Here is a 13,455-nt window from a genome sequence, read left to right on the forward strand (position 1 = left end):
GGTATACTTCCACATGTGTGTTTCTGATTCACTTTAGCCTGCATGAGAGCTGTCTTAAAGCAGTTTCAAAGTGTTGGGGAAATTCATATATATTTTCTTGTTTTGACTGTACCTTACATTTTATGCAGCAGATTACTTCTTGTTTTCTTCTGATTATTCAAGAAGGTAGAAAGTACCTGGTTCTGTGGCATCTGCAGTTATAATAATGTTTCCTATGTGTTTTCTTTCATAGTTGTATCCCTAATGATGGTGCTTCCTTTACTGCGAGCACTTTGTAGTGCACCATTTTTCACTAGCGCTTTATAATTAGTTGTCTTTGCCAGAAACTTGGATTTTAAAAATTACCCAAGAGTACATGGATAACTTTAACTGGTGGCTGTATTCAGATGTGTCATTCAGCCTCCATAATGGATGATACTTACTATTTCTTCTTTTTCACTATGATTTCTTCAGGGATAGAGAAATTGTGATCTATTCTTACTAATTCACCCTGAATACAACAGACTTGTGAAGTTGGAATATTGGAAATTGGAGTGGGAGCATTTTCATGTTCTAGTTATGCAGCATTCCTGGTCCGCAATACTCAATGGTGCATATTTCTCAGACACATTAAGTTTGGGGTCAGTGTCTCAACTTCAATTAGATCCTGTCTTTGCTCTTCTTACTCTGCCTTGAAAGGAATCCACTCTGGCAGTGTCAGATATTTCCATAATGGTTTGTGTTTTAACATTATATATTCAGATGTCTGAATCATATCCCTGAAGTTACCAATAGATACACCTACTGTGTCATCACTTTTTTACTAGAAAAGTAAAAGGCGGAGCATATTTTCAATATTGCCTTAAGTACATGTGTCTCTATCTCTTTTTCTAGTCTTAGCTAATATGGAATTCTGCTATGGCCCTTGGCCTTTTAAAGCATGGGGCCACCCTTGTCTCTCCAGCTCCTTCCTTCCTTGCTGAAATTTCCTTAGTCCATGTAAGATGAGAACAACAACAACAATTAGTGTGTAAAGGAAGCAGTATCTCACCTTCAGGGTCAGCCCTCAGCTATGTGAGCTTCATATGTTTTATTTAACTTTCCCGCTCTCAGCTTCATCTTCTGTAATGAGTCATCCCATGGGCTTTGTGTTTTCTTTATTTAGTTGACATGTCAAAGCATAACATTTGTTCATCTTGTGGGGTGACCTGTTGTGATGTTTGTATATATGTGTGGTGGTCTAGTCAGCCTGAGCATATCCAGTTCTTCAGATACTCATCCTTTCTTTACAGTGAAATTGTCCAGAATAGTTCTGGTTTATAGTAGATTTCTAATTAAAAATTGTTTTGTGTGTACTACTAGGGATTAACCCTAGAGCCTTGCACATGAGCAAGCCCTCCATCCCTGAACTGTATCACCAGCCTCTAATGTTTGTACTGTGCAAACCATAATTATTTTCTGTGTTCACTTACTTTGCAAAGCACATCAGAACTTTCTCTGCCTGGTTTATTTCGCTTACTATGATCTCTATTTGTCAGGATAGTTCATTATTTTTGAGGGAGGAAAGAAGTGGGCAGGAGGGTGGCAACACATGAATATCCACATGTGTGAAAATTTGAGGTCAGTGTTAGTTGCCTTCAGTTGCTCTCCATTTTAATATTAAGACGTGGTCTATCACTGAACCTAGAGGTGGCTGACTCAGCTAGTCTAATTGATCAGCAAGCCTCAAGGGAACATTCTGTCTCACCCTTCCCAGCACTGACATTAGAGAGAGAGACTTCCATGACCTCTGCATTAGCTCCTGCATCCAGGTGCCTGCCCTCTTTAAGTTCCTGCCCTTACATCCTTCAGTGATATACTACAGTGTGAAAGTATAAGCCAAATAAATACCTTTTCCCTCATGACTTGGCCTTTGGTCATGGTGTTTTATCACTCACTACAATTGAAACTAGCCAGAAACCTTGGCAAGCATTTACCAGCCAAGCCACCTTGCAGCCTCATAATTTCTTTTATGGCTGAGTAAAATTCTCTCATATTTGACTGTTAACATTTTCTCTCTCCATTCATCACTTGATGGACAGATAGGGTTGTTTCCAGTTCTTGGGTATAGTAAGTAATGCTGCAGTAAATGGGGTAGTGCAGATATCTCCTTGACATGCTCACTTCATTTCCTTTGGATTCATGCCCAGGAGTGGGATTGCTGGCTCATGGCAGTTCAGTTTGAATTTTTTGAGGAACCCCCGTAATGACAAAAATAATTTATAGTAAATCCCTTTCAACACTGTAAAAAGGTTCCCCTTTCTCTAAATGTTCACCAACACTAGTTTGCCTTTTTTGTAATATCCCAACCTCCACTTTTAAACCAAAGTCCGTGTTTAGTAAAAATAGATATTGGGGGAGGGGGTCACACACTTTAATCCCAGCTCTTGGGAGGCAGAGACAGGCGGATCTCTGTGAGTTCCAGGCCAGCCTGGTCTACAAAGTGAGATCCAGGGCTACATACACAAAACAGTGAAACCCTGTGTCAAAAAACAGAAACAAGCAAAACCAGTAGATCATTTATATTTTATATCTCTATTGTTGAGATATAGGGTCCAATAAAAAAAAAAAAGAACAAAAAGTGAATCTTGATGTGTAGACTTAACATCTTTCCCTGTTTTAAAAGTTTAGCAGACACTTTTTAAGGACTTTTATTGTTTGAGAATTTTATATATGCATATAATATATTTTGGTCAAATCCACCCTATAGTTAGTTCCTCCCTGATAGTAGCCATTCCTAACTAGAATAAAGTTATCTCACAATATCTCATTGTGATTTTTATTTTTATATTAAGAATTTTCCATATGCCTGTCACCTATTTGTATGTAGTCTTTTGAGGCATGTCTGAAATATGTTAAATCATTTTGTTTTGGTTAAGATGAAATTTTGGACTTTATTCTGCATATTGATCCCTGTCAGATGTGTAGTTTGTAAATATTTTCTCTCTGTTTCTAATTGCTTTAACTTGATTGTTTCCCTTGTGGTATAGAAGTGTTTTAGTTTAATATTACAGTTCTCTATTGTTGTGTTTTCTTCCTATGTTTGGGCGGGGTGGGGTGGGGGGGCAACAGGAGTCTTATCCCAAAGCTCTGTGGCTATTCATTGTCCTGAGGTATTTCTTCTAGAAGTTTGATTCAGGCCTTATGTTTAGATCTTTAATTTGCTCTGAAGTTATTTTGTTACTTGTAAGGATTGGAAGACTGATCCCCTCACCTACTCCCGATGTTTTGAGGTAGGATCTTGCTGTGTAGCCAAAATAGCTTCTGCTCCATCCTCCTGAGTACCTAGGTTACAGGTGTGCCCCACCAATCCCAGCAGATGAGATGTGTAACGTCTTAAGTGAAAGTTTCTTGCCCATAGAAACTGATCAGAAATGTTATTCCGTCCTAGGGAGTAGGTTTTAGTGAGTAAAAGAAGTCATTTATCTAGAAATTGTGAATAATACATTATTTATTATCCCTTAAAAATCAGTATACCTGAAAAAAGCTACTAAAAACCATGGGAAATAGTCTCTGTTTTGGTTGAACTTTAGTGTGTAGAAGGTATTCCTAATCTTTTCTGTGTTGCCAGGAACAGCTGAATTAGTTGCCAAACAATCCTGGTAGCCTATTCATTTTATTCTAACCTACAGGACTTAAATTGGTCTCTAGCCTCTAATTTAAGTTGAGAGCTTCTCAGGCAGACTTTTACAAGAGAACAGATTCTTAGCTAGGTTTTTGTTGGTTGTTTGGTTGTTTGGTTTGTTGGTTGGTTGGTTGGTAATGAGAATAACTTGTTATATATTCATTTCCCAAAGCATTTGTACACTTTTTCCATACTTAAAGTAAGATTAAGTAGTGTCCCATGATGTGCAGAAATCCGATGTAAAGGGGTAGAAGCTCCTAATGTTATGTAATTTATACTTGGAATTTTTATTCCCTGCTGTATAGTTGCATGACAAGATACAGTCTTGTAACCACTTTGTAGAATTACTTTAGGTGCATGTCCTAAATAAATTGCTTAAAACATCAAGAAAAACAAAATAAATTATTTTTTAAAGTACTGCTTATGTTTCTAGTTGAAAACAATTTCTGTCAAAGGAAGCCTTGAGCTTTCTTTGTGTTTTTACATCTCATTGCTTCCTATATAACTGACGAGAACAAATGGCAGGATGATAATCCACATGGTTACTTTGGCTTCCTAGGTTGGTATGGCAGTGATGTAAGCAGACAAAGAGAATAGCCTCTCTCCACATTTAACACAATATCTGATTAGTTTCTGGATGGATTGCTTTTTCAATGCCTCTCTCTTCCCAGTCATTGAGAAGTCTTAAGTTCTTCCTATGCATAGTTTGGCAACCACAATTTTCTGTAGCTTTGTTTCTTTAGACTCCAAAAGATGTTTAAAATTTAAGGTTATCTAACCTAAAAGTAATTAATGGTAAATCAAAAGCTAAGACAGTGCTGAATTAGGCTGTAGGAACATAATATTTTGTTTACTGTGTGAAGATGATCTCGTTCCCTTTTGTTCCAGTAACCAAAACTGTCCCCACAGTTTTGTACACCAGCACCCAGGTCTGCTGCTTTCCTCGCAAGGAAAAACGTTCAGTTTAAAATACCACACATGAGCCAGTGTTCTCACCTTTTCCCCAATATATGTGTCCTAACACCTTCAAGAGAAAATGGTTTAAAAAATTATTTTTGTGTCTAGATTCTAAGTAAAATCACTTGTCATACACAAATTACAAAATTCAGACCGTCATTCTGAAGCTGCCTGTTTCTCATTTGGATCTGACATATTAAAAAGCATATAATTAATGGTTGACATTAGTGATTAACATTAACTTTATGGTGTTTAATATGCCATCATTCATCCTTCAAATAAATGTGTTATGCCTTGACATAAAGATTTTAGTTGTATAAATGCTCTTTTAGTTTTCTCGGGATGTTAATGTAAAAAAGAATGAAATGTGTTAAAAAGATTTTTGTTTTCATTTCTTGAGGGTGAGCTATAGTTGTTTTTCTTTTTAGGAGTTTTCACCAACAATTGTGTCAGGAACTTCAAAGGGAGAATGTGGACCTCATGGTGCAGGCGTCATTATCGGCTAAAGAGCGCCACCTTGCTGCAGTCGCCAGTGCACTGTGGAGGCACTTCTTTTCATTTCTGAAGAGTCAGAGAATGGCACACTCAGTGCCTCTGTCCCAACTTGCAGATGCTGCTGCAGGTCAGCATTAGTTGTTCATTACTAATTGCTTTCTCCTTTTACATACTTTTATCAGTAGTTTTCTCTATTTTCTTGGTGACAATCTCTTGTTTTATAACAAACATTGTGACAGACTAATGATGAAACAAATGACATGTTTAAGTTGGGTGTCTTTGGCTTATGTATCATTAAAAATTAAATGATTATTTGTTTTTTAAAAAAAGGTAATTTTCAGACATAAACATTGAATGTTCATAAACTTTTCTTCTGCTCACAACTATTTGCAAAATAAGGTAGCATTTTATTATATCTAGTTCAAGTAGTATGCTTTCATATTTTCTGACAAATTATCTAAATATAAAAGAATCTGTATGCAGACCAAGGGGGTTGGGGAGAACAGCTCTTCAACACCAAGAGGAAAAGATTAAGATGGAATGAAATGCATAGAATGTTAGTGTTCTGACTTCCCCTCAACTTTATTTTAGCTTGCAGTTTTTATTTAATTTGACTATTGGCCTAAAGACATGCCCTTAGGCTTTCAGGCACTCTGAATAATATACAATTAGGCAACTATATGGTTATGTGGACATATTGCAGTTTTTTTTTTTTTTTCTTTCAAAGAACTATTGTGTCCATGATATGTTAAGAAGTTCTGGAATAGGGAAGAGATTTGTATTGTTACACAGCGTGTATTTATATAAAGTTCATTTGAAAGTATTTTATGTATTTAAATGTACTGCTTTGGAGAAATGACAGTAACCAAAAAATCTTGATTGTCTAAATCAGCATTTATTGTTATTCTCAGACGGATGAGGAAAGCTGAGCTAAATGAATGATAAAAAGTGTATAAGAAGTTGAAATCTTGCAGCAGTTTAGACTTCGTACAGAGTACTTTCTACCAATATGAATAGAAGATTGTGGCAGAGTCATGGTTTTTGACTAGTGTAGTGTCTGAGATCATATATATTGGTATTCAATAAGTTAAACTGTATTCTGTCATTCAGAATGCTAGGCCATCAATAAAAGTGGTGTTGCCTCTGTTTTGTTGGCACTGTCGTCGGCTTTGAAAGTAAATGCCGAATAAATCCAAAGTCAGAGGTGTAGATTTCTGATTTGAAGTATACTCAGGTTGAAAGAAAAATGATTTCCTTCATTTAAGAAAAAGTCACTTCTGTAGGTACTAGGGATATACCAGTGTGGCAGGTACCGCAAAGAAAACATCCTGTTCTCCCAGAGAGTATCAGCTAGTGAGTGATGGGGCCAAAGATAATTTGTTGTGTTATTTCTGAGAGTCTTGCTCGATAGCCTAGGCTGGTGGAACTGTGATCCTGCTGACTCAGCTTCTTAAATCTGGGTTACAGACAAACAACAAACACCACATCCAGCAAAAACAAACCAAAATGGGGGAGGGACTGTACAGGGCTCAGGAACCACTGACTTGAGGAGGTGAGGGAGAGAGAACAAGGAAAGAGACACAGACTAGGGTGGAACAGGGAAGGGTGAGAGGCTGAGGTGTGGTTAAATGGGAATGGAGAGTCTGTGCCTTTTAAGCAGTTGTAAAGAGTTCCACTTGTACTTCAAGATTAGAAGGTGTTGGTCGTTTTTCAAAAAAAGGAAATGTAATCCTCCACTGATTAAATAAAGGGAAGCAAAGAGCAAAATAAGGCAGTTAGGAAATTATTCTAACAACTCAAACCAGTTCGGAATATAGTTGTATAGATAGTCTGAGTTGGTCAGATCCAAAGGAAGCAAAGCTACTTTGAAGGTAGACCTGACAGAATTTGCTAAGCAAATAAGGTAAGGTAATCAGAGTAGTTCATGAGAGGAGTCAAGAGTAAGCTAGCAATTTGCTGAGATAAGATTATGACGGGACCATTTTATGTCAGAAAATTGAGGATTCTTAAGTTTTTAGGGTGTTTTGATTTAAGGTATCCATTAAAGTCAACTACATAAATGAGAACTTGGATATAATAAGCAAGTCTTCCCTGAAGAGCTCTGAGATGGAGGTTTGTTTGCAAACTATCCATGGATAAATAGTTTTTAAAGCCAAGAAACTGATGAAGACCTTCAGGAGTGTAACACTGGATGGAAAGAAAAGATTTTGGATCAGTTCACAGTGAATTTCTATGTTGAGATTTGTAATCTAAGGAGAAACAAGAAAGGACACTGTAAAGGAGTGCAGGTAAGAAGCAAACCAAGAAAAGGCGATGCCCTGGAAACTAGGAAGGGGAAGGGCCCAATAAAAGGAAACCTGAGAATCTGTCATTGACTTTAACAGGAGTGCCAAGTAAGTCACCAGTAACCTGAAAAGTGTTTGGGGGGGGGGGGGGGGGCAGAGTGTTCAAATGTTCTTTTACATATGGAGTTGGGTGAGTTCCTCAATAGTTCTCTTCCTTATAAAAGCATGACGTCTCACTGAAGTGGAAGCCAGTTGGCTAGAGATTTACAGGATCCACCACACCCTAACACCAGGATTATAGGCATGTAAGGCCATGCCCTGCTTTCATATGGGTGTTCAAGATTAGAACTAAGTAGTTCATGATTATATAGAAGATTACATAGCAAGTGCTCTTCCACAATAAGTATCCCCCGGAGTCCTGGACGGTATGTTTTTTCTATGTCAGAGAATCAGTGAAAATGATTGAAGAAATGTAGCTGTTAGAGGAAAATAGTGTATAAGCCATCAAACTCCCAAAGAGGAAAAGAAGGTATGAAAGCAGAAGAGAGATAGGAAAAATTATGCAGTCAAATGGTTGTGCTTTGTTATAAGCAAAGGATTGTTAGAGTTCGGGTCCTAGAAGAGAGGAGCTGGGAAGCAAATCTTATCCAAGTGGAGTCCTTGAAACTGAAATTACATAGAGGTTATAATTGCTTTAGCTATCAACATGGGAGTATTTTAAGTATAATAGAGGCTAGATCATTGAATTAGAGGAATTCCAAGTAAACAAGAAATCATGGCAAAATCGCTGTTGGGAAGATTGTGAGCCTAGGAAACTAGTGCCTACAGAAGAAGAGTTTGTTGGTAGTACAGTTTGATGGTGAATATGAGATTCAAAGCTAGACACTTTAGGGAGGAAGCAGTGAGAATGGTCTGGAAGTAGCGATGTACAGCAAGAGTCAACCTTCCCTGCCTGTCCATGAGTTCAGTAGTAAGAGGTGAATGGAAGGATAAACCACCACCATTAGAGAAAGCGTCCTAGGAATCAGTGCTTCAGGGTAGTTGATTTGCTGCCATAGGTACAGATTGAGTTGGCAAATTCAGGAAAACATAAAATAGTGCATTTAACATGATTAAATAATTCTAGTTTCCAGATTGTGGGTTCTGAAGAAGGTGGGTGTCTTTGATCATGGCAAACCATGATTTATTAGAAGAAAGGGTTGGTATTTACAGTGAGCATTAACATCTCTGGCAGGTGTCAAAGAAGAGTAGGTGCTGGGAAATGTTTTTTTTACCCAAGTCTTGGAATGGTGGAGGCATACTGATAAAATCCACTGGCTTGACTTGAGGAAACCTTGTCTGTAATCAGACTACTAAGCTAGATGCTTTTACACCTTTCAGAGCTTACAGTAGTATTACAAACATTTGACAACATGACTTTCTGAATGCTACATTTTATTTGGGACTAGATTTGAAAATGTCTCACCTGAACTTTCTCTCTTTTTAAATCTAGATTTTACTTTGCTCGCAGTGGATATGCCAAACACAGCACCATCAGATCTTCAGCCTCAGCCAGTTATATCAATAATTCAGCTTTTTGGTTGGGATGATATTATTTGGCCTCAAGTTGTAGCAAGATATTTAAGTCATTTGCTACAAAATAGGTATGTATCCTTATTTCAGACTCATTCTTTTGTCCATACCCTGATAGCTGAGTATCTTGGAAGGGTTTTTCTAATGAAAACTATCTGTAGTATATCATTTGGTAGATGACATTTTACCAGTATAGTAGCAGCTACTATGAAACCTAAATTAAGTAGTTTGATTTACTTGTGTGTGTGATTGGTACAAGTTTGTACTCTTATAAGCCTTCTTCATTATCTTAAAGTAACCTTTCTATATTCCTTAGAGAGAGAAAATTGTATAGGTATTATTGCCAAATCTATAAAACATGGGTATATTGTTGCAGATTTAGACTTAATGATGACTAAATATTTGACTCTTATGAGATCATGAACAAGGCGCTCCACTTAAATCAGTTGTTGTTTTCTTCAATCTGTCTGTCTCCTCCCTTGTCATGCAGAAGCTATGGAGAACCACCACAGTGGTCCCCATGTGGGAACTTCATAAAGCCCTCAAGAGGAAGAGGGTTAAAATGATCACGCAGGCCTGGCCTGAGAGGCTGAGTAGTTCTTTTATCAGCTGCCAGTCAATGCATAGAGGGTGACTTTGTGAGTCAGATGTTTCCTGAGGACATTAGTCAGCATCATTAATCTTATGTTTTTTATAAAGTAAGAGATTTCAGCATCAGTTTGATTGTTTTTACAATTTCTTCAAGTATGAGACTTCTCTAATAATAATGAATGTTTATTTACTTTTTGTTCTTGAATCACTCAGTTTTATTAACAAAATAAAGACCTGTTTGTAAAACAGCCTTTTGAAAAAAGTATACAATGGAATGGTTGCTTCTCTTGACTGCACATATAAGGCTTCATAGAGATGAAGTTTTTGTGTCTTTTGTCACCACAGTAAGTTATATATGTAACTGTGCAGAGGGCCATGTACTGTACAGCACTGACAATTAGCATTTAATGACCTGACCCATCAGATATGTGATTCCTGGTTGAGAGCCCACCTAGCAATGCTGTGGGGTCACTGACTGTGGAAACCAGTTGCTCCTGTCTATAATTTCTCTCATGAGTCACTTTATTTCTTCTCTAATAACTGCTTTGGGTGTACTCCTACTGTGTGTGTGTTTATCTCGTGTATATATTCCATCTATTGGGCATACAGGTACACACACGCACATACACACAATCTTTTTTCCTCCCCATGTATCTGTGGATGATCTAGAGCATGATTCTGCTTAATTTATGTAATATTGGTGAACAGAAATAATACTAGGATATTTTTCATAGCTCAGACTGACATAGGATAATAATCATCTACAAAGACAGCCTTTTACACATTTAGTCAAGACTTGAGCAGGTTCTAAGCAGGCTAGTTTCCCCTAGAGAGAAATACGCTAGGTCATTTCCCCAGGTGTTATTTGCTAACTCAAGGCCAGAGTTCGAAGCAACTTTAGTCTGCAAGTCCTCCCTACCAGCTAACTAATTGTTATTGTTAAGCCTTGATTTCTGATGTCTGGAAACCCTCACCAAGTAGAGCTACATGCATGGGTCAATGTGACATTTCTAACCTGAGAAAAACTACATAATTTAACTTACATTTTGAATTTTGGGTAGGACCCTATAAGACAACCTATAACTGTCCATAGTTGTGTGTGTTTGTGAGAGAGAGAGGGAGAGAGAGAGAGGATGAAGAGGGCAGAGAGTGAGGCAGGAGAGAGAAAGCAAAGATGAGAAGACAGTGACATAGAAGGAAGAGCAAGAGAGAGCAGAAGGTAGTGATGGAGAAAGGCAGAAGCAACAGCAGAGAGAGAATGATGTAGAACTTACCAGGAAGAAGAAGCTGTTGAATAGAGCTTGGGAGACAGCAAGAGAGTCTTTTCAGAGGGAATTTTTTTCTAGATGAAATAAAGAGGAAGTTGCCACCAGAGAGCATCTGTGCATCTTTATATTCCCCTCTGATAAGAAAGGTCTAACTATTAGATAGATAAGAACCGCATTCATGGACTTTCTTTGCATACCCTGATGGGGACTTGGGGCCTGGACCCTCATAATCAGCAATAAAATTGTAAGACCACATTTGAGCATCTGGGTTTTTTGTTTGTTTGTTTGTTTGTTTGTTTGTTTCCCACACAGGATTACTGGTAACTTGGCCATATGTCCTCCAGATGAGCTTGTACCATTACACCCAGAGTTGTATATGGAGATGATGGGTTCTTTTTCACATAAGTATTGGTTTCAGCTCACATGAGTTAACATGGGCTTCTTAAGTAAGTCCATTGTCCTAAAGAACCTTTCATAATTAGGTGATATTCACATAAAGCCATTACCAGCAAAGCAGACTTTCACCTTCCTTTTTCAAGCTTCCTTTCCTTTATTTTTGATGTTTAGTATTACATTTCTCCCGTTCTCCTTGGTCATGAACTTTGGGCAGGGGGGCTTTTGTTCTCTCTAGAGAAGGAACTGTTCCCTGTGGAGTTTCTCTTTCATGCACCCTGATAGTTCGCCTTCACTCATTTGTCTTTATGGCACTGCTTTAGGTAGGGCTTAATTCTCAGGTCCTGCTCTTCTTTTTTTTTTCTTCCTCTTTTTCATGGTGATCCAAAAGAGTCATTGCATTTATGGTATAATTCAGTGCGTTTAATTGGAAACATGAGGTCCACCTTGAAGATGTAAGGCACAGCCTTTGGGGAGGAAAAAAGATTGTGTGTGTGTGTGTGTGTGTGTGTGTGTGTGTGTGTGTGTGTGTGTGTATGTACATGCATGTGCTTTTTATTTTGATGTTGGGTTTGGTTTTTTGAAACAGCATTCCTGTGTGTAACAACAGCCCTAACTGTCCTGGAACTCGCTCTGTAGATCAGGCTGGCCTCCAATTTACAAAATCTGCTGGCCTCTGCCTCCTGAGTGCCAGGATTAAAAGTGCGTGTCATCACTGCCCAGTGTATATATGTATTTTTGTATGTGTATGTATGTATGTATACTAGTATTTATTTTTAAAACAATGTTTATTAGTAATAGTTGAAGAAACTGAAACACAAAGTTGTTAGCTTTAAGAAAATTATAGGTAATAAACGAACAAGTGAACAAGTTGTATTTCTCTATTAGATACTTTTCAAGGAAAATTTATATTCAAACTGTTTTAAAATACTTTTAAAACTCTGATTTAATCACATTTAAAAGTTTGGTTCTAAACCGGGCATTAATCCTCACACTCAGGATGCAGAAACAGGTGGATCTCTGAGTTTGAGGCCAACCTGGTCTACATAATAAGTTCCAGGACAGCCAGAGCTACATAGTGAAACCTTGCCTCAAAATTAATTAGTGAAACATTGTTTTAGGGGTTGAGGAAATAGATGGCTTAGTGGATAAGGTGTTTGTTGTACAAAAATGATTGCATCAGTTTGGATCCTAAGTATTCAGGAAACAGTGACCTTCACAACGTAAGTGCTCGGATATATAAATAGGCAGACCATAGGAACTTGCTGCCATCACACAATGGCTAGCTCCAGTGACAGAATCTGTCTCAAAACACAGTACAGAAAAAAAAGTAAAGGAAGACATCCCAATAAAACCCTTTGATTTCTCTACATGCACATATGTCAAAACAAAATGAAAAGAAAAAGGTATTTTGGCTTTGCACAATGCTATGTTTAAGATAAAACTCTGCCTATCTTTTCTATCCCCAGCAGCCCTCGTCGATTAGAAGTCAGACTCAGCTATGTGTTTGGCTTCAGAAAAAGGAGGTTTCTTTTACTTCCTAGAAGGTGTATTTTGGAATTTTTTATGTGGTAATTTTTGAAAATGAACACTTATGAAGTGAAAAGAAAAGGATGGAAACATTAGCCAGTCAAGAGACATTTGTAGAATTATATTGTTCTTTAACAGCTTTTTATCATGACCTCTTCTTTAACTGATACTGATAGTGTCGTTTGTTGCTTGTTTCTACTGTTGTTCTGTTTATTATTATATTGCCTAGTTAATTATACCTTCTTGCTATTCCATACTTCCTAATTTTTTTTCTTGGCATACATCTACAGATACACCACCAATAGAAAAGAAGTATTAAAAATTAGAATATTAGAAATGAAAACAAAGATGTTTAACACTTATCATGTGCATCTGTAGTACTCGTTTTCAACATTTCTGAAGTACTGTATCCATGTAAAGTCAGTAAAGCCAAGGGAGTTGTTAGAATGTGTTTCATTACAAGCTCTGTTCTCTATACACCCATTTCACTTTTGTTTTTACAGTACAGTGTGTGAAGCACTTTCTCAGTCAAGCTGTGTATCTTTTCAATCCTTAACTATAAGATCATGGGTCCGTTGTGTTTTGCAAATGCACATAAAACACCTCTCTGAACCTGGCTTGCCAATTGGTATGAACCCTGAACAAGCAGTGGGTAAGTATCACATAAGTCATGCAGGGAGTGTATATGGACTAATAAACTAATATCAAATATTCAAAATAT

General features: G+C 37.5%; 1 protein-coding gene across 1 annotated transcript in view; it reads left to right on the plus strand.

Moving 5' to 3' along the window:
* Positions 1-13,455, plus strand: part of Mms22l (MMS22 like, DNA repair protein) — a 112,493-nt gene that overhangs the window by 79,637 nt on the left and 19,401 nt on the right. The window contains exons 14-16 of the mRNA XM_051198600.1: positions 5,029-5,222; positions 8,873-9,023; positions 13,238-13,386. Coding sequence (XP_051054557.1) covers positions 5,029-5,222; positions 8,873-9,023; positions 13,238-13,386 — 494 coding nt within the window. The remainder of the gene's footprint in view (positions 1-5,028; positions 5,223-8,872; positions 9,024-13,237; positions 13,387-13,455) is intronic.

This window comes from Phodopus roborovskii, unplaced genomic scaffold (assembly GCF_943737965.1).
Source record: "Phodopus roborovskii unplaced genomic scaffold, PHOROB, whole genome shotgun sequence".
NCBI lineage: Eukaryota > Metazoa > Chordata > Mammalia > Rodentia > Cricetidae > Phodopus > Phodopus roborovskii.